The sequence below is a fragment of the Branchiostoma lanceolatum genome, chromosome 8 (assembly GCF_035083965.1).
Source record: "Branchiostoma lanceolatum isolate klBraLanc5 chromosome 8, klBraLanc5.hap2, whole genome shotgun sequence".
Classification (NCBI taxonomy): domain Eukaryota; kingdom Metazoa; phylum Chordata; class Leptocardii; order Amphioxiformes; family Branchiostomatidae; genus Branchiostoma; species Branchiostoma lanceolatum.
The window spans coordinates 10,000,346-10,021,193 of record NC_089729.1 but is presented as its reverse complement, the minus strand read 5'-3'; the positions used below and the strand labels follow the sequence as shown (position 1 = coordinate 10,021,193).

Sequence of the window (20,848 nt, the reverse complement as noted above, 5' to 3'; positions counted from 1 at the left end):
ACTCCTGGTCAGATGTGACTGTAAAACACTGAAGATGTGATGTCTGTTTTGTGAGATCAGTTTAGGATACGTGCATGTATATGTCATATCATGCTACAATGCAAAGAAGTATTTTTTTATAAGTCATCAAATTATGCATAAAGTACTGTCTAGATTGTCAGAATATCTTAAGTTTTTTTATCTTAAGACAGACAATCACAACTGTAAAGAATGTTTCCTTGCAAGTTTGAATCTTAATGTACATGCACATGTAGCTGCAAGCATCAAGATTTAAAAGTTAAAATTTTACATCATGGCTTTCTTTGATTGTCCAGTTACTGTGGCATGGAGGATCCGTCCTGGGCCGAGCTGCTGCACTTCCTGTCCTTCCTGAACTACCAGCTGCAGGACTACGAGAACTCCGCCTTCTGTCTGGACTTCCTCAGGGACACCCTCCCCGGCTTCAGGAAGTTTGTGGTGCAGTTCATGATTATCATGTCCAAGGTAAGCCCTTAATAAGTTACGATAATTCATATTCGGACTATACATGTGCAACACTCTAAAACATGTCAGAAATGTATTCTTAGACTAAAAGATGCCGTCATATAATGTAGTCCCAATGAGGTCAAGATGAAGAATGTTGAATTAGATATTTTCCAAACTGTTATAGTAAGAAATTTTAAGACGATTCAAACCATGATCACGGTATGGCAGTCTTATAGGTACTTTTTTCATCTGTATGACTATACATCTAGATCATTTTGACATTCCTCTCAAAATGTGTGCTTCATCATAGATTTTTCTCAGAATAATGAGGTCAAAGTGATTGATATCTGTATCTGCATGCTCATATATTATCAAAATAATTAATTTTGTTGACATTATTTCTCAGGATTTTGCTACTCCATCCCTGAACATGAGTGACCAGAGCCCTTCCTTAAAGGCGGCACCTTCAGACGATCAAGAACAGGCAGAGATACAGCAGTTCCAGCTGAGGAGAACCTGGGAGACAAGGTACTTTCATCCCCAAATTATATATAGTCTCCAAGCTATTTAAAAATGCAAATCTTTAGATGCTCTGCTATTGTTTGACTTTCAAGATATTTTGTACACTACGTTTTGGAATTTAAAGGCTCAAAACTGCAGTTTGATTGAAACAACATTAATCTATCTAAATGTATATATTTCATATTTTGATGTATTGTACAGTCAAAACTGCCTATGACCAAGATGACCACTTAAGGGACTGATGAAAGCTGCTGTATGTGGACAGGACTCTTAAATCTTGTGTCAGTAGGAAAGATTATCTAAAAAGTGGTCACATTGCCCTAGTGGTCTTTATGTAGGGGTGGTCACTTTTTTTGACCTGTCCCTCCATCCTGGGATGGAAGTTTCTTGTTGGAATGGAACATATTTTCACTCCATCTGTCCCAGAATGATATGAAATTGATGGAAAAAAGATTTGCAAGCTTAAAATGACATATTCAACAACAATAGACACTATGCCCCACGCGGGGTTTTGTCTAGTATCACGACAAGACAAGACAAGACAAAAATTAGCAACATGGCTCCCAAACAATGAGTGGGACAGAAAAAATGAAGCTGGAGACAGCGCTGTTTAACTCTGAATGGAAAGATGTTTTCTGCAATGGATGTAACTCTGTGAACTTGTCCACAGCCCTCACCCATACCTGTTCTTCAATGCCGACCACAACACCATGACGTTTCTGGGGTTCTATGTGGATCGTGCCGGGAGCGTGATCGACGCGTCTGGACAGCTTCTCGAGCAGAACGTGATAACCGGCAACCTGTACCAGGGGCTGACTGGCAACGGCGTCAAGTTCAATGCCAACTTTGATGACCTGAGCAGGTAACTGTCATTTGACTTCAGAAAGTTTCCCCCAACAAACTGCAGGTTGCACTTGTCATACTGTCTTAGATATCTTACCCGAAGAATTCATGATCAGGGCTAAGAAGCAAAGACAGGCATTTCGTTCAACAAACTATATGAATTCCATAATGATTTTTAAGCTAAACCTATTACAGTCAAACCTGTCCAAGAAGACCGCACAGCGGACCTGGTTTATGTGAACAGGTGGTCACTAAAGACAGGATTCTTAATGCTTGTGTCAATCGGAAAAATTATCTACGGGAGCACCAAAAAGCGGTGACATTGACCAGGTGGTCCCTATGTAGAGGTGGTCACTAGTACAGGTTTGACTGTATATTTAATATGCGTGTGAAAAGAACTTGACAGGTTAAGTTATCTACCTACTTGGTACAGCATGCTGATGCATGTGGCATGATTGTATATTTACAGTACATACTGTCAATTTTGTTCCAGGTTCGAAAAGATCCAGAAGCTGTGCTTTGTGATGGGCATTCATGATGTGTTCTATGATCCCGACCCGTCCTACGAACTAACAACTGACAACGTCAAGAAGATCCTGGCTATCCAGATGAGATTCAGGTTAGTGGAAAGTCTTTTTGTGGTTTCGTGATTGTCACCTTTAATTGGAATTACTGATATTCCCAGTATCATCCACAAGAACATATCTATGTATTGATTCCGTTGGAGCAGAATCAGTCTTAACGGCCCATGTGCATAGAAAGACATTTTGGTGATTTCCACATTTCTGCCTGTCGGTTCTTATCAAAATCAACAGGCAGTAGAGTACATTAATCTATTAGCAAAAGATTCCTTTCAACACACACACAAGAAATACATGACTTGTAGTTATTATTTTGTGATAGTTTACTTGAACATGTTATTTCCAGTGTTAAGACCACATCGATTGATGTTGTATTCCAAGGGCATCTGTTATTGACCTTTGACAGGTGTAACATCCCAGTCATCATCATGGGAGAGACAGGCTGTGGGAAGACCAGGCTCATCAGGTTCATGTGCGACCTTCAGGCAGGCCATGTCAAGGGCAAGAAACACCCCGAGAACATGATCATCATGAAGGTTTGTCAGAATGATGTTCAACATCAAGACTAAATTTAGTCAAAGATTTTTTTTTAAAATCAATCGATCGGTCGGTCGGTCGGTCGGTCGGTCGGTCGGTCGTTCGTTCGTTCGTTCGTTCGTTCGTTCGGTCAGTCGATCAGCCGACCAATCAATCAATCAATCAAGCACTCAATCAATCAAGCAATAAATCAATCAACCAACCAACCAACCAACCAACCAACCAATCAATCAATCAACCAAACAACCAACCCTTGCATGCATCCATCCATGCATCCATGCATCCATCCATCCATCCATCCATCCATTCATTCATTCATTCATTCATTCATTCATTATTAATTTAAATCTATATAGTGGGTGATACACAATTTTGTTCATTTTATATATATATAGTATATTCTGCCATTGAAATGTCCATCTGCAGTGTTTGGGTTCTTTGGATAGCTACATGTTTTATATGTACCCTGGTAGCAAAATGAAAAGCTACATATATGTAATGTAACATGTACATGTAACAGGTCCACGGTGGTGTGAGAGCGGACGACATCATACGTAAGGTGGAGAAAGCACAGCAGACTGCCAGGATCAACCGGGAAAGGCACAACATTGACACTGTGCTGTTCTTCGATGAGGCCAACACCACAGAAGCCATCGGCCTGATAAAGGAGATCATGTGTGATGGAACGATAGCAGGGCAGCCTCTCAACAGGCAAGATGGCTGCCTGAAGATCGTCGCTGCCATCAACCCGTACAGAAGGTAGCTTTTGTTGCTGAAGGTTGTTGTAGACTGAAGGTTTCCTTTTCCTTAGTAGAACCATCAGATGAGAATGATGATAAAGATGTGTGCAGAAATCAAATAGTCCCATTTGTTGTAAATTGAATGTATAATGTTAAGTTTGAATTCCTGTAAGGTAAAGAAATTTGATTTGCTGATGCCACTGCCATTTAGTATTGTGAATGATGTGTGACATAAAATGATACAGAAAAACTTCATTCCTAAAAGTACCACTCTTCCTGATGGCTGAGGACTTTTGTATCAACAGCAACTGTAAATTGAAGAGAAACATAAGAGATATGTGATTCTTCATTTTTTGCCATGTTTTTTTCTCTTCAGACACACAGATGACATGATCAGGAGGCTGGAGGAGGCTGGGCTTGGGTACCACATCAAGGCCACAGAAACAAAAGACAGGTTTGGTATGTATTAGTTTGGACTAGATGCAGTTGATATAGAGGAAATTAGAAGATTGTTCAAATAATAGAAAGTACCTATAATCTTCTTGACTTTTGTAATGGTCTTGTAGCATATAACATAATCAATTTGGTGAGCATGTCAAGTACAATTGTTATGTGGTTATAACAGGGCTAAGAGAGGCACAGCCGCACACACGGAGATGGACTTCAGACTGACTCCGGACCGCATGGCCGGAGGTTTATTAACCAGGGACAGTGCCCTAACTCGTCCCAGATGTCAATTGTGTCATCCCCCCATATTTGGTGAATACTACACTGGCCCTCCCCTAATCTGGAGGCGTCCCGACTCCACAGTTTAATTACAGGGAGCCGGCGGAGGCGATAGCCACGGGTTGGCTGAACGAAAGAGCAACAATAACAATAACAACCGGGCAAGGCTAACGTAGTACGCAATGGGAGGTCCCACGTGGGCACAAAATACATGGAAAATAAACAATAGGCATCTAACAAACAATGCAAAAGAATAAGGTCGCTATTACAAGAGCGGTAGTACAAAACTACAATATCGTACATTCCATACACTAACACATGTATACAGAAGTAGTGTCCTTCATGAACACAACATGGCAACGGCGGTACAAGCTCAATATTACGAGTTTCTTACATGGAAGCAACAAAAATACAAATAATAAAAGAAACTGGTAGGGTACAAATGGCCATACAATTCATGTGTCGCCGATCATTGAGAGCGCTTTGAGAAATCTAGTGTCTTTTGGCGGAATTGAGTTCATTAATTATAGTCCAAGTCCATAAAGAGGGTAGGGGGTCTACTTATGCGGCCGGATCGCGTTCTGACGGCTGGTGCAGGAACCGCTGGCAGCTGGACGGGAACGGGAGCGGGGGCCGGTGGCGGGGGGTCGGGCTGGGCGGCAGGTAGATCAGGTGGGCGAAGGTGATGTTGCTGTATGAAGCCTGCGAAGCCAAGGTGTCCTGCGTCGGGCAGACGACGTCTGTTGTCGGGTGCGGCAGCGGGTGGTGCTGGCAGGAGTCGGCGGGTAGGAGTGATGTACGGCTTCAGTCTGTTGTGATGGACTACTTGTTGGCGCTGGCGACCGGTGTCTTGTTGTATACGATACAGGATGGGCGCTGGCTCACCGGGTGGTAGGGTGGCAATGACCGTGAACGGTCCAGTCCAAGGCAGACGGAGTTTGTACAGTGCGGAAGGTGGATGGTGAAGCCAGACGCGATCGCCGACTTTGTACTGGTGGTAGTTGACACGGGGGGCTTGTTGTTGGTCTTGTGTCTGATGGGACTGGGCGATGGCGTCGCGGACTGACGTGATGGCTGTCGTCAGGTCGGCCAGGTGTGCTGTTGTGGCGGGTAGCTGACAGGCGACGTCCACTGGTAGGCGGGCTTCTCGGCCGTGGACGAGGTAGAATGGAGAGCGCTTGGTGGTGGTGTGGAGGCTGGTGTTGTAGGCCAGGGCGACGTGGGGTAGGATTCTGTCCCAGTCGTTCTCGCGCCCTGCTAAACACTTCGCAAGTATGTCTTTCATCGTCCGGTTAAATCGCTCGACTTGGCCGTCGCCCTGTGGGTGGTAGGGCGATGTGCGCGACTTACGAATTCCAAGTCGGGTGCAGAGTTCGGAGATGAGGTGGGACTCATATTGCGGCCCTTGGTCGGAATGGAGTTGATCAGGTACGCCGTGTTGGCCTATGAAATCGCGGAATAGTTTGTCCGCGACGGTGGCGGCGTCCTGTCTGGGGATGGCGTACAGATTAACGTATTTGGTAAAAATGTCCGACACCACCAGGACGTACTTGTTGCCGGCCGTCGATAGAGGCATGTACGTTATATCGGTGGCGACAGTCTCGAATGGACGGGTTGCAACGATGTGACGGAATGGAGCTCGCGGTGTCGGCACGGTTGGGCGGCGCTGCTGGCAGGAGGCACATTCACGACAATAACGAGCGACGTCCAACGTCATACCGGGCCAGTAGAACCTGTCCCGTGCGCGGCGCAGGGTGCGGGCAGGACCGAAGTGTCCGGTTGTGGTGTCGTCGTGGAGCGATGGTAGCACGCGATCGGCCAGGGCGCGGGGCAACACTAGTTGTGGTGCGGCTGTCGGTGGTAAGTCCGTGGGTTGGCGGTATAGCAGATCGTCCTTAAGAAACAGCGAGTCGAACTCGTGGTGGTAGGCGAGAAGGTCACGGCGCCTGTCTCGTGCTGCGAGGACTGGAGGTTGACCTGCGCCGTCCTGGAGCCAACGACGAACTTCGCGGAGGGTGGTGTCGTTTAGTTGCGCCTCCAGGAAGTCGATGGCAGGTGTCGTGGCGAGGTGGGTGGAACGAACGTGCGCCGCTGTAGGCTGGTCACCGTAATCACGGTCACGATCGTCGTCAGAGTCTGTCGCTTCCTGAGCTTCCGCGTAGGAAGGCACATCAGGTGCGGGTGCTGCTACATTAAATCCATGGTCTTCACGAGCGTTCACCACCGCCTGAGCTTCCGCGTAGGAAGGCACATCAGGGGCGGGCGTGGAGACTGGAGGGGGCGGAACCTCCGCGCGGCTAGGGGCATCCCGTAGGATGACGTCCTCTGGAGCTGCGTCGGCAGGTGTCGGCGAAGGCGGGCGGCGCGACAGGGCGTCGGCATCATTGTTTATGCATCCAGGGCGATACTGGATGTCGAACTCGTAAGTACTGAGCTCGATGGCCCACCTGGTGCGTCTGTCCTGTGTTATGCCGTCTCCAAGGGGAGTGTCTCTGCATGACAACAGGGGGCGGTGGTCCGTTGATAACTGGAACTGGCGTCCGTACAGGTATGGTCGGAACTGTCGGATGGCCCACACCGCTGCCCAGAACTCGCGATCGTAGGTGCTCCAGCGTCGCTGTGTTTTAGAGAGAGTTTTACTGGCGTACGCTACGACGCGCCGGGTGGTGCCGTGGTCCTGCGTCAGGACGGCGCCAATGCCGAAGGTGGACGCGTCGGTAGCCAAGTAGAACTCTCTGCTAAAGTCTGGGAACGCGAGTAGGGGTGGGCTGGTTAGCTGCGTCTTCAGGTGTTCGAAGGCGGTTTGGCAGGCTGGTGTCCATTTGAAACGGTGGTTCTTGTCTGTCAGCCTCACCAGGGGTTCAGCTACAGTTGCAAATCCTGGCACGAATTTGCGGTAGAAGGAGGCAAGTCCGAGGAAAGACCTCGCGTCCTTCTGGCATGTTGGTGTAGGCCAGTCTCGGACCCTGCATGTATTCGCGGGGTCAGGCGCGACACCGTGTCTGGACACCACATGGCCGAGAAATGTCACTTCCTGCTGGGCGAAGCGGCACTTTGCCGGGTTGAGCTTCAGACCGGCCCGTCGGAATCGTGTAAACACCTCCTGTAGTGCATGAAGATGGTCATCAAATGTCCGGGTGAATACCACGATATCGTCGAGGTAGGCGAGACAGACGTCCCAACCTAAGCCGGCTAGACAAAGTTGAACTATATATATATAGACGTTGAAATGTGGCCCCACTGTTCATCAAACCAAACGGAAGTCGTTTGAACTGCCATAAATTGTCTGATGTAATAAACGCAGTCTTGTGGCGGTCGTCTGGGTGGACTGGTACCTGCCAGTAAGCACTTCTCATGTCTAAAGTACTGAAATAGCACGAGCCGGCCATAGCGTCAAGTGTGTCGTCGATGCGCGGCAGGGGGTGGGCGTCGGGGACTGTGACGGCGTTCAGCTTACGGTAATCGACGCAGAAACGAGGACTGCCGTCCTTCTTGGTGACGATTACGACGGGGGAAGCCCACGGGCTCGTGCTGGGCTCGATGACGTCATGGTCGAGCATCTCGGCAATTTGGTTACGTAAGACCTCTCGGCGATGGACGGGCGTGCGATATGGGCGTTGTTTGATTGGGGCGGCGTCGCCGGTGTCTATACGGTGCTGCACTAAATCGGTGCGGCCAAGGTCAAAGGAACCAGTAGAAAAACAATCACGGTTTGCCTCTAAGCAATCTGAAAGTTCTTGCAATTGTGGTTGGGGAAGACCAATGTCGGACAGGTCGATGACTGGTAGAGACGTTTTGGGGACACGTACCTTGGCCTTTTGCGTTGGCGGGACGACGGGTAAGGTGTCGGCGGCGTCTGCGATGGTGTAGGCGGCATCAGGGTCAGAAGTGGCGTGGAATTGTCCAATGTTGATTCTCTCCGGGATTCGGACGGGATGATTGTTTGTGTTGAGGACTTGCACCATGGAACATCCCTGCTGGACATTAGCTACTGTCCGGGCGGTCGCCACTCCATCATAAGTAACGCGACGCGGGTCTGGCTCAAATACACCGACAAAGTCACATGGGGGAACTCCGCGGGATGAAGATAGCCTCACTGGGACTTTGGAGACAGAGTTCGGCGGCAAGACAGTAGTACGACATACAAAGGCGTCCGACACAGGAGGGGCTAATGGCGGCCGCGACAGCAGGGGGACAGATGAAGATCCTATCTTCGCGGTGCCGGACGTAGGATTAATGGCGATGTTGTGGGAACGGCAGAATGGCCATCCAAGAATAACATCGTTAGTGGACTGCCGCATGACATGAAAGAGTTCAACCGCTGAGATGGTACCCAGATGGACATGTGCTTGTAATGTTCCCACGATCTTAAGCTTGTCGCCATTGACGGAACGGACGGTTGTAGTGGATTGAGTCAACGGCAGATATCGTAGGGTGGGAGAACGGAGCCGAAAAGTGTCACTAATGATGGATATACACGAACCTGTGTCAAGAAGAGCTTGGGTTGGTGCGCCTTGGAGTTCAATGTCAATAAAAGGGGAACAGTCTGGGGTCGGGTCGGGCTGGGGAAAAGCTGGCTGCTGGCGCGCGCAGTCAGCTATTGTCCGTTTCCCTGGGGTGGGGACGGGCAGTCGAAGGCGTAATGGCCGAACCCTCCGCAGTTATGGCATTGCTCGTCTGGTCGGACGGGGCGACGAGGACGTCGTGGCGTACGGCGTCGGTTCTCCGAGCGGGGAGGGTCGTCGTTGCGACGGCCGCTGTCTCGTCGGGCGGGCGGTGGTCCAGGGTCATCTTGGTGGTCACGGGCGCGACGGTCGGGCTGTCGCTGGCTGCCGGCCTGGGACTGGAGAAGGTCGACGACCTCTGACAGTTTCGACGCCAGCGTGGCGACGGTGGCGGTCAGGTCCGGTGTCGGCGCCCTGGTGGAGGTCACCCTGGCCGCGGTGTGGTCGGGCATGGCGTACTGGACGTCACGAGCAGCGGTGTGGCGGGCTTGCTCGCAGATGGCGGCTTGGCGGGTGGCTGCGTCGATGTCGGCAGGGCCGAACTCCATCACCCGGATTTTCAAATCTTGGTCGAGGCCAGCCAGGAACCTGTCGAGGGACATGTGGGCCCGCCCGGCGTCGTTGAAATCGTCGTAGGCCAGCCTCACTAACCGCTTGATCTCGGCGGCGTAGACGGAGAGGCTTTCCGCCGGGCGTCGTGGTCTTGCGTTGGCCGCCCGGCGGAACTCTTCCAGCAACTGTGGACGGCCGAAGGGCCCGACCATGGCCGCTCGCAGGAGGTCAAGGTTGGCCTTGGTAGCGTCCGGCAGTTCGGTGTAGTAGCCGAACGCTGCGCCGGTGAGGTAGGTGGGGAGGTGGCGCAGCTTCGCTGGGTCGTCCAGTTGCTGGGACTCGGCCCAGACATCAAACTGCTGGCTCCAGAGTTGGAAATCGTCGCTCCCGTCGAAGGACGGGGGGAGTCTCGAACGTTGTGCGGCTGCCATGGCGTGGATAAAATATACTCGGAAGTATAGGTCGCTGCCACCAATTGTTATGTGGTTATAACAGGGCTAAGAGAGGCACAGCCGCACACACGGAGATGGACTTCAGACTGACTCCGGACCGCATGGCCGGAGGTTTATTAACCAGGGACAGTGCCCTAACTCGTCCCAGATGTCAATTGTGTCATCCCCCCATATTTGGTGAATACTACACAATGTCATTTGATTGACTTTTACATTGAGAAGAAGATGTCATTTGTGTTCCATTTGTTCCCGGTACGTCATAAGTAAAACTCTCTAAATTCTCAGGGGAAAAAATAAGATATTAAGGCTTCTATTCCAGTCCTGTGTGTGTGTGACACACAAGGAATGGAGTACTTTTAACAGTCCCAAAAGTGCTAGAGATAGCCACACAGAGAAATGCCCTGAAACAATTAATGAACTCAGTGTGGGTTTTTTATTCCCTAGTCAGTCTGAGGGACTTGTAAGATTGGTAGGAAACAAGTATCTGAGATCAGTTGTAAAATCTGACTTTAATGTACCCAAACCTCAGGTCACATCCCACTGCGACAGCTGGTGTACCGTGTCCAGCCCCTGCCCCCCAGCATGCTGCCTCTGGTCTGGGACTTTGGTCAGCTCAGGAGCGATGTGGAGGAGAAATACATCGTGCAGATGGTCAACAGATGTGTAAGTCTTCTCTATTTTCTCTTTAGGAAAATACAATTGTGCATAAAATGAGACTGTAATTATTATAATTGTACAGACAATGTACCTGTATCAAACAGTATTTAGTTTTGCTAAATATGTGTTCATTTTTACTAAGCTATGGACTCCGAGGATCAGGAGAGTTGGAGGGAAAGAGTCAGTAAGCATCAAGGTGTTTATGATGGTCTTAATTGTTCTAGTATTGGTGCATACAGGTACATTTACATCATATTTATTTAAGGATAGGTGTACAGTTTTACTTCATCCAGTTTTAGCGATCATTCATATAGTCTGCACTTTTGTTGCCAGATCATAATTTCGTTTGCCTCTGTCAAACTTCTAGGTGAAAGACCACAGCCTGCCAGCAAATACCACAAAGGTTGTGAGTGCTGTACTGGCTGCCTCCCAGCGCTACATGAGGAGCAAAAAGGTAACAACGCTACTGCATGTCATTATGTGTATGATGTATATGGCAGAATTCATCAGGTAGAATTTACACTATTTGTAATAGAACACCTTAAGGACCCATTCTTGAAGCGATTACTAGCGGCACCATTCGTAAGAGTCAATAATCAGCTATTTTGATGCATGACATTTTTTGGTTTTAAAAATGGCCTCTATCGATCTATCTGATCTATCGATCTATCGGATCTATCGATCTATTGGACCTATCGATCTATCTGATCTATCGATCTATCTGATCTCTCTGATCTATCGATCTATCGGATCTATCGATCTATCTGATCTATCGATCTTTCGGATCTATCAATCTATCTGATCTATAGGATCTATCGATCTATTGGATCTATCGATCTATTGGATCTATCGATCTATTGATCTATCTGATCTATCGATCTATCTGATCTATCGATCTATCTGATCTATCTGATCTATCGATCTATCTGATCTATCGATCTATCTGATCTATCGATCTATCTGATCTATCGATCTATCTGATCTATCGATTTATCCGATCTATCGTTCTATCTGATCTATCGATATATCGATCTATCTGATCTATCTGATCTATCGATCTATCGGATCTATCGATGTATCGGATCTATCGATAGATCAGATCTATCGATCTATCAATCTATCTGATCTATAGGATCTATCGATCTATTGGATCTATCGATCTATTGGATCTATCGATCTATTGATCTATCTGATCTATCGATCTATCTGATCTATCGATCTATCTGATCTATCGATCTATCTGATCTATCGATCTATCTGATCTATCGATATATCGATCTATCTGATCTATCTGATCTATCGATCAATCGGATCTATCGATGTATCGGATCTATCGATAGATCAGATCTATCGATCTATCAATCTATCTGATCTATAGGATCTATCGATCTATTGGATCTATCGATCTATTGGATCTATCGATCTATCTGATCTATCTGATCTATCGATCTATCTGATCTATCGATCTATCTGATCTATCGATCTATCTGATCTATCGATCTATCTGATCTATCGATTTATCCGATCTATCGTTCTATCTGATCTATCGATATATCGATCTATCTGATCTATCGATCTATCTGATCTATCGATCTATCGGATCTATCGATCAATCGGATCTATCGATGTATCGGATCTATCGATAGATCAGATCTATCGATCTATCAATCTATCTGATCTATCGATTTACAATGTATTACTCAAGTAATTACTAAACTGTATGAACTTTTTTTGATACATGAAGTACTACTTGTAATTACTAAACTGCATATTAGGGTTTTAACAACGGCCACTGTTGTTTCTACCAGGATGAGTGCAGTTTTGTGAGCCTGCGGGATGCAGAGAGGACACTGACAGTCCTGTGTTGGTTCTACAAGATGTCTGGCAAACTGAGGGCACTGATGCCAGACACAGGCAGGAGCACAAGGTCGAATGTATGTACTCCTCTTATTGTCGTCTTGTAAGATCTCCTGGAAATTCCATAACTACTTTGTGTCAAATCACCTGCCCAAGACAAGGTCTACCTGCACCACTCATTCTTTGCCCTTTTCAAAAATAATGTTTTGATAGTGTTCCTAAGTTAGTGGTACAGTCCTGAATCTTTTTATCTGCGGTATTCAAGGATTCTACTAAGGAGAATGCAAAGCATTTTTGGGGTCACTGATGACTTAAGGTCACCCTAGTGTTGCAGGGATGGTCCAGTATACTGTTCATCTCTGTACCAGGAACTTATCATCACCATGAAATAAAACTGTTGTTATTATACATGATTCCTTCACAAATCTGTTCTGTAAATCACTTGCAGTGAAGTTTAATTCAGTGAAAATGTCCATTTTCCTTATACCGTGAAATTTTGCTACCGTGAAGATAAAGTAAATTACAGTAGATTAGGTGCAGCTAAGCATCTCTGTACTAACCTGCTGCTGGTCACGAACAGCTTCAATAAACAGCAATAACCATTTTTCTCCAAGGCTATACATGTATTACTGACAATACCCACTCTATCTTGTCACAGGCACATATATCTGACTTCACCAGAGCTCTTGTCCTAGCCATTGGCGTCTGTTACCACTCACGCCTGGAGACTCGGAAACAGTACAGGAAAAACGTGGCGCAACATTTCACCGAGCCCTGCCAGCTTCCCCAGGGACCACAGACAGTGGAACAGGAGATAGACAGGTATGGTGTACTTTCTCCAACCAGTCTCAACTTTTTCAAACACTTACACATGTACAGGTATTGTACCTTCCTACTAAAAGACCTCTATTGTAACCGTTGCTTCTGTTGTTTTTTTAAGACTTGAATGTATAGCCCTCTAATGATGCTGAATCCATTTTGGTATATAAGTGCTTGCCTCTTGATTGTTGGTTCTACGCTTGCTACAAAGCCTATAGTGTTTGAGAAAAAATATACCATCCATAGTCACCTAGGCATGCTACTTTTTTCCTTTTGAATTCATTTCCCGTCTTTCATGTTATTGCTGATGGAAGACTTTCCATGAAGAAACATTTAGCAATTCACATGAGGCTAGTAAACACTTATAGTGAATGTTTATGGGGTTAGTTAATGCTATGATCACATTTCCTAACTGGGGCCTTGCCGGGCAGTCTTTGGGAATGAAAAGTATTATATCAATACAACAAAAAATACAAAACATAACAAGAATTAATTAAGAGCATAGCTTGTGCATATTTACTGTATAATACACCGTGACTGTAATTTTTCGTTTCCTCAAACAGCCCGGCCGGACCCTGGTTGGGAAATGTGACCTTAGCATAAGCAGGGATTGTCAGAGTTGTTAAGTTGATGTTATCTTTCTCTTTCTCCCCTTAAGATGCCAAGATGCCTTCCTTGAGGAGTTGAAGGACCAGTTGGGAGCAAACATCGCCTGTAACACGGCCCTGAAGGAAAACGTGTTCATGATGGTGGTGTGCATCGAGCTGCAGATCCCTCTCTTCCTGGTGGGGAAGCCGGGTAGCTCCAAGTCTCTGGCCAAAACCATCGTGGCAGACGCCATGCAGGGAGACTCTGCACCTTCCACCTTGTTTAAAGGACTCAAGCAGGTGGGAAATTAGCGTTGAGTCTTTCCGTGCCCGCCGTAGCCCGGGACCTCAACTACCCCCCCCCCTCCCCCCCCCCCTACTTTGCCCCTGATGGGGGTGACAATGATGATGATGAAATGCTTTCCTTATGCACTGCCTTTTCTTGTGGTGCAGGTTTTTCTCTTTTTGAGTCTGTCATCTAGTCATTTGATGGAATCTTGTTGGGTATAACTAAGAAAGATTATGGCCATTCTGCCATCTTGAAAGTAAAACTGGCATGTTTCATACAGATGGGATTAGAATAAGTTCAAATTGCACCAGGATGTGACCAAGGGTTTACTGAAATGACGGGAGCAAAATTCGGAACTGGAGATAGCCCTGTTGAACACATCAGGTACAATCAATCAAATAGCTGGTTAAAGGTACATTATACCTGTAAGACAAAACAGCTATAGGTTCACTAGCTACTTCTTTGACAAAGACTGGATTGTTTTGCACAGTTGAAAACTTTCTTGGGCCCAAATTCTTTCATGCTACCTGTAAAGTCTGTAGCTAACTCAAATATGATCAGTTGTCATTTTTATCTTTATTCTTTTTTTCTTTTTTTTTGTTTCAGGCCCAGATGGTTTCCTTTCAGTGCAGCCCACTCGCAACACCAGAAGGCATTGTGGGAACTTTCCGCCAGTGCAGCAAGTTCCAGAAGGACAAGGACCTGTCCCGCTTTGTGTCTGTAGTTGTGCTGGACGAGGTGGGACTGGCAGAGGACTCGCCCAAAATGCCATTGAAGGTGAACATCTTATTGATACATCTTATTGATATATGTTGTATCTGTTGTATTTCATGGTACATTATCATTTCATGTGACATAAGATAATGATCATCAGTAATCTAAAATTTTTTTTTAAAATCAAAATTGTTTCTTTTATCAAAATAGTTATTTACTTTTTTTTCTTGATATCTATCAATATTTGACTAGAGTGAGTGTAAGCAAATTGTTACTGTTGCATGTATTTTAATCACAAAGAAGGAATAAATGGCATTGTAGACCTTACATCCATTCACTTGTTACAACGAGTAGAACATTGGGAACCTATTAGAAACAAGTATTAAGTGTTTTCATTTATCAAAGAAAGTGTTTCATATTAGACACAGTGTAGTCATGCTTGCGTTTGCATTGGTGTATCACAGACCCTGCATCCTCTGCTGGAGGATGGGTATGAGCAGGAAGACCAAGATGAAGAAAAAGAAGCTGATGATTCAGAGCAGGAAGAGGAGGAAGAAGAGGATACCCCAGATCAGACGAGGTCCCACAGGAAGGTTGCGTTTGTGGGGATCTCCAACTGGGCTCTGGATCCTGCTAAGATGAACAGGGGGATCTTTGTGTCCAGGGGGAAGCCTAGGAAAGAGGACCTGACCAAGAGCGCAAGGTAGGTTTCTGGTCCAGCAGCTATTTCCCCACTTGTTTGCACAAAGACAGGATTCAGGTCTTCAGAGTCTCTAGCAATCTGATGCAAGGGTGCAATTTATCTTCTAGAAGGTCTGATGTCTTCTTCTGTAATTAAAGATTTTTAGACACCTTACATGGGTTGATCATTATCATTCTCCCCTGCTAAGAATAGCAAAACGTCTTTTACAAAATCTTGGAAAGTTTTAACGAACATGTTAATAACCATCGGGAATTTGATATAATGACAGTTATTCCTGATATATTGTTCTCTTATTTCCCAGGGGTATCTGTGAGAATGACCACCATGTCCTGGCCCGTATGAAGACTCTCCTCCCCCACCTGTGTGAGGCTTACCTGAAGCTCTACAATGATCAGGACAGGGAGTTCTTCGGTCTCCGTGATTTCTACAGGTGCAGTTACTAGTATACAATTCACTTCAAACCTGGTCTGCTTGTAGACACAGAATCATCACTACTGTTGTGTACATAATCTCTGATGTAGTTAAAATGTCTTTAGGAATTTTTCTGAGACTTTCCAGATGAAGAAATAAAACAAAATGTGAACCAGCTCCTCACGTAGTAACAAACAGACTTTTCAAACCATTTGTGGGTAACAATGATTAATAAGTATGATGATTGAAACATATACTTAGATGTTAATACTGTACATCTTACAGCCTGGTGAAGATGGTGTACGGTTTCTGTAAGACGTCAGAGAGACCCCCCACCAAGGCTCAGGTGGTTCATGCAGTCCTGAGGAACTACGGCGGCAGGGATGACATGGATCCCCTGGAGAAGTTTGGACAAGTGGTGGGGACACTCCCAGATGACAAGGTATGCATTTTTATGCAATCTTAGCTTTGATGCAAGTTCACGACTTTATATGGTATCTATTGTTACACTTACAGTAGTAAAAAGATGCATGCAAGCATGTGTTATTCTCTGCCATAGTCAAGAATATTAAGAGTAGACTGGAATGACTTGTGTTACAGATAACATCACAAAGTACAAGTTTCTGGAATTTACACCTTTGCACCTTGTACAACCCAATTTGCATGTTCACAATGGTTGGCTCATGTGCCGTGAGGAGCTTTTGTGTAAATAAAAAGAAGTGGAAATGACACAGTTGTTGTTGCTGCAGCATGCTGATGACCCAGACTGCACCCCCAGTGGCCTGATCAGAGCAAGTGTCCAAGGCATGCACTGTGAAGGGTAGGCTTCTGTCACACACATGGAGACTTGCACACTCATGCTCATTATTACCTACTAGTGTAATCACACCCATCACTGTCCTTGGTGCTAAACTGTCTTGTATTATTAAGAATCAATGAAAACAACAACAAACTATCACAAACATGTCTTGTATTATTGTTCCTACAATATACATTCATGTTCTTCCTCACTATTAATATTATATATTAACCACACTTAATACTTTCCCTTGTGCTGAAGTGGCTTGTTGTGTATTGTTTCTACATTCATGCTTTGTCTTAGATATCGGTACCATTGTAACCACATCCAATACTGTCCTTGGTGCTGAACTATCTTGTTCTACATTGTTAGGTTCATTCTCTTTCTTACTATCATAACCATACTTAACACTTTCCTCTGTGCTGAAAAGTCTTTGATACATTATTCTCTGTACATTCATGCTCTTTCTCTGCCACTAGTGTTACAACCGACACTGTCCTTGGTGCTTTATTGTCTCCCACTCTATTATTTGTATTACTTCTGTTTCATTGATGTGTCTCCTTGTTAAGCAGTAACTGTTGATTTGTGTAACAATATTATTAGTTAAAGGCCATAGTTGTCTTGCCCAATCATTTCAGCCATAACATCATTATAATTGTAATTGTAGTGATTGACTTTAATTCTCGTATAATTTCCCTCTGCCTTATTAATCGCTGAATTTGTTTTAAAAGCTTCTTGGCCCTCTTCCTCTCTTGTAATGCTTTCATTGTTGACATCTAATAATCTGTTTCTTTGTCCTTGTTAAATATTTGAAATCTGATTGATTCAGGGAGAGCCGTTACCTGATGGTTCTGACCCAGAACTACGCAGCGCTGGGCATCCTGCAGCAGGAGTTACTGACCATGTCTGACACTGTCATCATCTTCGGCAGCAGCTTCCCCAAGGACCTGGAGTACACACAGGTACGGCCACAGCACAATGTTTGTTTCTGTCCAGTAATGGTTTAAGAAAAGTGATATTGATCCAACATAGCTCACTGAAGAGCTATTCTTCCACTGGTCATGACAGAGAAGAAAGATACTATGTGCAGTATTTACAGGTTCACTGTACCGGGGAAATTCCCCTAGCTCTTTTCGACAAGCACAATGAACAGTGGACCACGGCTGTCCTAAGGATTGCAGCCCTTTCCAGTAGTGTGCATGTCGGGTGAGCGACACAGCCGGGATCAAACTCGCTGCTTCTAGTTCCAGAAGCAGGGTCGCTAACCACTGGACTACACATGCTATGCACGGTTGTGTGAACTGCAGCTTGAAGTCCTCATGAATAGCTCAGCCCAAAGAAATCTTAGTATGGTACTGATGTATGATGATAATATTGGAAAGCAAGCACAGTATATAGGCCAACTGTAAAGATGTCTCTTAGTTTGATGTTAATGACAGCTTTCATGGATTGCACAAAAGGAAATACTTGCATTGTGAAGTACATTTGTTGAGCTGTATGTGATATAAATGCATTCAGTAGACATTTGTCATTGACTTGTCCTCTCACTACATGATTTTAAGCAAACTCAGTTGAACACAATATTGATGTTGGATGATGTTGCCTTGTCAGGTGTGTCGAAACATCAACCGTATCAAAGTGTGCATGGAGACAGGGAGGACAGTGGTGCTGCTAAATCTGGAGAATCTCTATGAGAGTCTGTATGATGCTCTGAACCAGGTAAACAGGCTTACATTAATTTTCATCAGTCTTGTAATGAATAAGGTTTTTACAGTTAACTGTGTCCTGTTACATTGTAACTGTAACAAAATTTGAATGAAGGTTTTACAGAAAACTGTATTTAACCTGTAAAAGATAAAGTACATGTATTGGCTGTGTTGGTATCCTGCATTTCTGAACATGGTTATCTGTGTTTAGAAGTATTTCAAAATGTCCTCAAACTGTTTTTTTTCTCTCTGCAGTACTACGTGTACTTCGGTGGACAGCGATACGTAGATCTTGGCCTGGGTACACATAGGGTGAAGTGCAGGGTCCATCAAAACTTCAGGTAAAATGTTTTTGGTTCTGGAGGAAAAACACATAATAACGCTACTTCATCATCAAAAATGAACATGTCAGGATGTTTTGAATGCTTAGATCTACTAGTCTAAGATTGAGATATAGACTTAACCTTCTCCCTGCTGCCTATCTTTGTAACCTGTGGAGAATGGGGTGCCACACAGCTACTTCAGTGTGCTAAAGGTTAAGAGACTTGTAAAACACCATAGAAAGGTAACAAAAAATCTGTGATTTGGACTGCCTAGTATATAACAGTTGAATTCACAACGCCTTGTCCAAGCATAGAACTATCCAAGCAAAAAGATCAATGTGGTAAATTTTGGAACCATGCCTACAATATCCTCAATCTCCCAGGTTAGTAGTTGTTGCAGAGAAGGCCAGGGCCTCTGAAAACAGAGGGCTTGGATGATAACTTGATTCTGCCTACATGTACATACATGTAATTACCTTTGCCGAGAAGTTTATGTTTTGCAAAGCGATCGTGTGTGTGTGTGTCCTTAATGTGTACACAATAACTCAAGAATGCCTGGATGGATTGTCTTGATACTTGGTACGTGGGTAGGTCTTCTTGAGACCTTGAAAATATGTAATATTTTGGGTCCCCTAGCAACTTGCTATGGTATTGCAGCAGAAAGTCTGATATCTCGTGTTCTGAACATGCTATGGTCATGATTTTTTTTGGATGGTGTGACCTAACTCAAATCTCCTATGCTCTCCCAGGCTGGTAGTTGTTGCAGAGAAGGACATCGTGTACGAGAGATTCCCCATCCCACTGATCAACCGTCTGGAGAAACACTTCCTGGCCATCTCCACCGTCCTGACTCCCCAACAGAAGGCCATCGCACACAGGCTGGAGATGTGGGCAAAGGCTTTCGCCACACGCAGGACTGCACCACACGAAGCTGTCAAGTAAGTTGTTCTCATGGCAAAGCTGGTGAACAGCTTCAAGGTGTAACACGTTAGTTTTGGTTGCCAAGGACCCAATCGCTTGGTTTGATCCACTCACACTTTGACAGACCCCTACTCTTGTTGGTAAGTCTGGTGGGTTGTTTATCATACTCAAGGTCTATCTCCTTAACGCTTGTCCTGCTGAGCCGGCAATTGACGGTTTGCACATGCTTGTTCTGTATGCTAGCCCTGATAATTGTCGGGTTGAGGGTATTTCTAAAATACATACGTTGCACCCGCGAGGTTGTTGTAAAGTGAAGTAACTAAACATGAGCAATTTCAAATTACAATGTAATACCCTTTGTTTCAAAGGTGTCTGGGCACTTCACCAGTGGGGGTATAGTTTTGCTCTGGATATTCAGCAGGACTAGGGTTGTTGATAGCAGCTCATTTTCATGTTAGGAAATAGGTGTTAAGTGTCTTTACCAAGGGCAAACATTGGAGCCTGCTTGGGATTTTAACCCAGAACTACATGTATCTAAGACAAACTCAACCACAAGACGACCTTGCCATCTTTAACTTGTTCCAGGTACCAGTACACAGTAGGAGATGCGTTTGTTGGCTACCACCCCGACACGGCCGCTACCCTGGTGTTCCAGGTCTGCTCTGAGATGAGTGGGGTGGACACAGATGACCCTGCTGTGGAAGAGGAGGTGAGTTTGTGTTATTTATTTCTGCCTCGGATATTCATTGATGCTCTGAAAGAGGAGCTGTGTTTATGTTATAGTGTTGCCTCAAATATTTAACACTGCCATATTGCAGCACAGGAACAGTAGAGTTGTACAATGAAGGAGGCTTAAAGTCATTGCATGTTGAATAACTTGAAGCATTCTGGTAGTGATAGTAGGATATTTCTATGTCAACTTTTTATAGTCACTCTACTACTGTGTCTAATTCAATGCCATCCAGTTGAATGTTTCAGTATCATAAAGGAGATTGACTTGATTGTCAGAGTCAAATTACATCACTTGTAAAGCTACCCTCCTTTCTGTACTCTGGTCAACTATTATGGATAAAACACAATTGGTTATACTTGTCAGATATCAAAATGTATTTTTGCAGTGTTACATTCTTATACATGTC

At 45.2% G+C, this 20,848-nt stretch overlaps 1 protein-coding gene across 4 annotated transcripts in view; it reads left to right on the top strand.

Annotated features, from left to right (window-relative positions):
* Positions 1–20,848, top strand: part of LOC136439495 (E3 ubiquitin-protein ligase RNF213-like) — a 63,125-nt gene that overhangs the window by 20,348 nt on the left and 21,929 nt on the right. For all 4 annotated transcript variants that reach the window (XM_066434914.1, XM_066434916.1, XM_066434915.1 and 1 more), the window contains exons 31-52: positions 315–483; positions 872–993; positions 1,658–1,849; positions 2,324–2,449; positions 2,818–2,947; positions 3,469–3,707; positions 4,065–4,147; positions 10,453–10,586; positions 10,948–11,034; positions 12,389–12,514; positions 13,096–13,259; positions 13,915–14,143; positions 14,739–14,909; positions 15,311–15,549; positions 15,851–15,979; positions 16,246–16,402; positions 16,710–16,780; positions 17,589–17,721; positions 18,371–18,478; positions 18,721–18,806; positions 19,538–19,726; positions 20,295–20,418. In XM_066434914.1, coding sequence (XP_066291011.1) covers positions 315–483; positions 872–993; positions 1,658–1,849; positions 2,324–2,449; positions 2,818–2,947; positions 3,469–3,707; positions 4,065–4,147; positions 10,453–10,586; positions 10,948–11,034; positions 12,389–12,514; positions 13,096–13,259; positions 13,915–14,143; positions 14,739–14,909; positions 15,311–15,549; positions 15,851–15,979; positions 16,246–16,402; positions 16,710–16,780; positions 17,589–17,721; positions 18,371–18,478; positions 18,721–18,806; positions 19,538–19,726; positions 20,295–20,418 — 3,208 coding nt within the window. The remainder of the gene's footprint in view (positions 1–314; positions 484–871; positions 994–1,657; positions 1,850–2,323; positions 2,450–2,817; positions 2,948–3,468; positions 3,708–4,064; positions 4,148–10,452; positions 10,587–10,947; positions 11,035–12,388; positions 12,515–13,095; positions 13,260–13,914; positions 14,144–14,738; positions 14,910–15,310; positions 15,550–15,850; positions 15,980–16,245; positions 16,403–16,709; positions 16,781–17,588; positions 17,722–18,370; positions 18,479–18,720; positions 18,807–19,537; positions 19,727–20,294; positions 20,419–20,848) is intronic.